The sequence below is a fragment of the Terrapene carolina genome, unplaced genomic scaffold, assembly GCF_002925995.2.
Source record: "Terrapene carolina triunguis isolate 2854851 unplaced genomic scaffold, T_m_triunguis-2.0 Scaffold67, whole genome shotgun sequence".
Lineage (NCBI taxonomy): Eukaryota > Metazoa > Chordata > Testudines > Emydidae > Terrapene > Terrapene triunguis.
Genome location: NW_020664418.1, coordinates 52,015,725 through 52,019,378, shown reverse-complemented (window position 1 = coordinate 52,019,378; position 3,654 = coordinate 52,015,725). Strand labels below are relative to the sequence as shown.

At 62.9% G+C, this 3,654-nt stretch overlaps 1 protein-coding gene across 1 annotated transcript; it reads left to right on the top strand.

Moving 5' to 3' along the window:
- Nucleotides 1–778: 778 nt before the first annotated feature.
- FES (FES proto-oncogene, tyrosine kinase) lies at nt 779–3,270 on the top strand. Its single transcript, XM_024200732.2, has 4 exons — nt 779–783; nt 879–1,036; nt 1,538–1,660; nt 1,890–3,270. Exons 1-4 carry the CDS (start codon nt 779–781, stop codon nt 2,030–2,032), a joined length of 429 nt encoding a protein of 142 aa, XP_024056500.2. The 3' UTR covers nt 2,033–3,270.
- Nucleotides 3,271–3,654: the final 384 nt, after the last annotated feature.

The following is a 3,654-nucleotide window of genomic DNA, read 5'->3' as shown; positions in this document are numbered from 1 at the left end:
AGACAATAATACTATTTCACTCAAGTGTCTTCCTAAATGTTAATATTCCTTTTTTGATCTTTGAATCAAAGCTGTAGCAATAGACAAGACTTGTTTGCTTACATCACAAGACCTGAGCAAACACCTCCCCTTCTACCTCTAACAACCCCGGCTGCATTTCAAAGCTCTATTCATTTACAGATCTTCCTAACCAGTCTCTAAAGTTTGGCCCTGGGTCAGGTCAGTCTGTGAGTTAATTAACTCTTTCTGGCCCTGTCACCATTCAATGAGATATTATATCGCACTCAGAACGTCACACCCCCGCTGAGATCAGGGCCCCAAGCATCCCAGTCACTGCCTGGACATCGGCTGCGATCGGGGCCCCTGAGTGTGCTGGGCGCTGCGAGTGATACCAGCCCATGGTCTGCCAGCGAGTACCTGTCCTGAGAGCTGGGAAGGCTCCTGTGAGATGCCCGCTGGGTTAGTGCCCTGCCCTGCCCTGCCCCTGGAGACCTGGCGGCGTCCCTGCCTGGGGTCACTATGTTTCTGGAGCCCTCCTTCCCCAGGGCTCCCCATGGAAGGGAGCGTCCTTGTCCCATGTGGCTGATGGGGACTGGGGCCCCGGGACGGGGTCTCCCAGAGAGCTGGAGCTGCGACTAGAGCCCAGAGTCCTGACTTCTCTGCCCGGTGGTAACCAGCAGGCCCTAGTGCCCCCGGGAGATGGGCTGGGCAGGGGTTCTCAGGCGGGTCGACTTTTTCCAAGCCGTTCGTGCCCTTGGCCTGCTGGGGCCCGCCTGCCATGGGGTGAGGAGCGGGTCACGGCTGGGGCTTGCAGAGTCTCTGTAGCCAGTAGCCTGGCGGGCTTCAGGGCCTGGCGCTCAGCTGCTCCTCTCCCGCAGGGACCTCGCAGCTCGTAACTGCCTGGTGACGGAGAAGAACGCGCTGAAGATCAGTGACTTTGGGATGTCGCGGGAGGAGGAGGACGGGATCTACGCCTCCACAGGAGGCATGAAGCAGATTCCTGTGAAATGGACAGCGCCAGAGGCACTGAATTATGGTACGGCGTTGCTTGCTGCAGCTCCCAGTCTGGTCACGCTGAGCTGGTGCCCTATGCAGGCCCCCGGGGCCTCCTAGCACCACGCGAGGCACCAGGGGAAGGCACTTGCACACAGCAAGAAAGAACCCAGGAGTCCTGGCTACGAGTCCCCTAGACCACACGGCTCCTCATGCTTCCCTCAGGCCCCATACGGGGGAGCGGGCGCCGGGCACACCACAGCCCTGCTCAGCCCTTTGCATGCGGTTATTTACCCCGGGTGGCGGGTCGCTCGGCGGCCCTCGGCTGGATCCCTCTGGCTGGGGCAGCAGGAGGCCATGGGAAGGGGGGTCAGATGCTGTGTCCCAGTTGGACCCAGAGTGGTGTCTCTGCAGGGAGTGGGGGCTGCCCAGGCTGCAGCACGGTTACTGCCTGCCTAGGAGCCCCAAGGGGGCTGGAGCATCTGGGCAGGGGCTGGAGGTAGCCATGCTCCCTGCCCCTTGCCTGAAGGCCCCCTCTCCCCAGGCCGCTACTCCTCCGAGAGCGACGTCTGGAGCTTCGGGATTTTGCTGTGGGAAGCCTTCAGCCTGGGCGCCATCCCCTATTCCAACTTGAGCAACACCCAGACGCGCGAGGCCATTGAGCAAGGTGAGCAGGCTGTGCCCCGGCCAGGCCCCCATCTCCCCACGAGCAGGAGCTGCCTGGGCTGCCGCCGCCCCGGGGCACCATCATGCCAGTGGCAGAAGCGGGGCGGGAGCCATGCTGCCCAGGGGATCCCCTCCGGTGAGCAGCCGCCAGGGGCTGAGGGTATTTCCGGCTCTCTAGAGCCCTGGGGGCAGGCTGCCCTGTGCCCTGAGCCAGCTGCGTCTCTCCCCAGGGGTGCGGCTGGACCCCCCCGAGCAGTGTCCCGAGGACGTGTACAGGCTGATGCAGCGGTGCTGGGAGTATGATCCCCGGAAACGGCCCAGCTTCAGCACCATTCACCAGGAGCTCGTCAGCATCCGCAAGAGGCACCGGTAACAGACCGCGGGCTCCCAGGCCAGGAGACGCTGCCCTGGGCCCCTTGGGCAGAGCCCACGTTGGTGCCGACTCCCCTCAGTGGCACTGCGAACGCCCGGTGTGACCGCCCATGGACTCGTCTTCCACTATGGCCTGGGTCAGCGCAGGCTCCAGCCATCGCCATCAGCAGCCCCAGGCTGTTGGTTGCCTCCTGGGTGCAGAGAGACCCTGGGCCGTGGGGTCTCCAGCCTGCGCAGCGCCATCCCCTGCGCCTGCCCCAGCTGTCAGGACAGATGGGCCAAGCCCTTCTCTTCTGCTTTGGGGGGGTATTTCCTCTGGAATAAAAACCACCCCTTCCTCACCCAGTCAGTGCTGTGGCACCCAATGGGATTGCAGGGACTGCGCTGGGTCCCTGGGGACCTGCTCAGACGAACTGGCCCCTTCTGCCCCTGCAGGGTACTCCCCAGGGCCTCAGAGCCAAAGCTGGTCTTTCTGTGCAGTGCCAGGAGCCTGGGGGCTCGGCCTAGCCTGGCTCCTGGGCCCGGGGGCATGGTGCTGGCAGGCGGAAGAAGCCGCTTGGGGCTAAGACACACTGCGGGGCTGGGCCACTGGTCTCCGTGGAGCTAGGCACGTGCCTGTGGCTGGGGCACGTACCAGGCAGGGAGCTGTGTGACCGACAGCCCGGCCCAGTCTCTGGCTGGTACCTGAGCTGTGTGCATGCTCCCAGGAATGGCGCATGCAAACTGGGTGGGCAGCCGCACCCCCGTGTGACTCTGGAAATCCGGCTGTGGCCGTGCCAACCAGCACCACGGGCTGTGCCCCTCACTAAGACTGCTGCGTTCAGCTCTAGGCACCAGAAATGGCTCTGGCAGGGGCCAGCATGGCCCTTGCTGGGCACGGCATGGGCATCTCGTGTCTTAGGCAGGGCCTTGCCCTCTGTGCTGCCAAGGCCTCTCAGTGCCCGGAGCCGGCCAGCCCCAGCATTTACCAATGTTCTGGACTCCGGGTATGGCCATAGCACCAGTGGCCCTGGTCAGGGCCCCACTGTGCCAGGCGCTGTACAGACACAGAGCCAAGAGACAGCCCTGCCCCACAGAGCTACAATCTGAGCATAGCAGGAACGACAGGTGCATGCTGTGATGAGTGTGAAGCTTGGTAAGATTTGTATGTTGCCAACGCATGCCTCAGTTTCCCGCTGTGCTTTGTACTGCTGTGCTGTCACGGATCCACAGGATCTCTTCTGTGCCTCTGCTATTAAACTGTCCCTTGGAATCACCCCTTCAGTGTGCCAGTCCCCCCCCGGATCCCCTCCTCCTTCAGGGTAGCCCATGCCTCTGGGCTCCAGCCTCCTGTTTCAGTCCAATGGAGACAGACCCTGGCAGAGACTCGCTGCCTTTGCCAGGCATCACAGCACCTTGGCCAGTGTCTGCAGTGACCCCAGGCAGCCTCTTCCAAACCGGGGAGGGTTTGTTAGTCACCTGGCACAGGGCATCGCAGGGCCTTAGAGTTCAGCCTGACCAGCGGCAGGGCACTGCCCAGCCAACCCGCTCTGGATCTGGCTCTGTCAGTCCCGCAGGGGAGCCCCGGGTCTCGCCAGAGGCCAGCTCTTCAGACAGCCGCCTGACACTTTTCCCTGAGCTGGA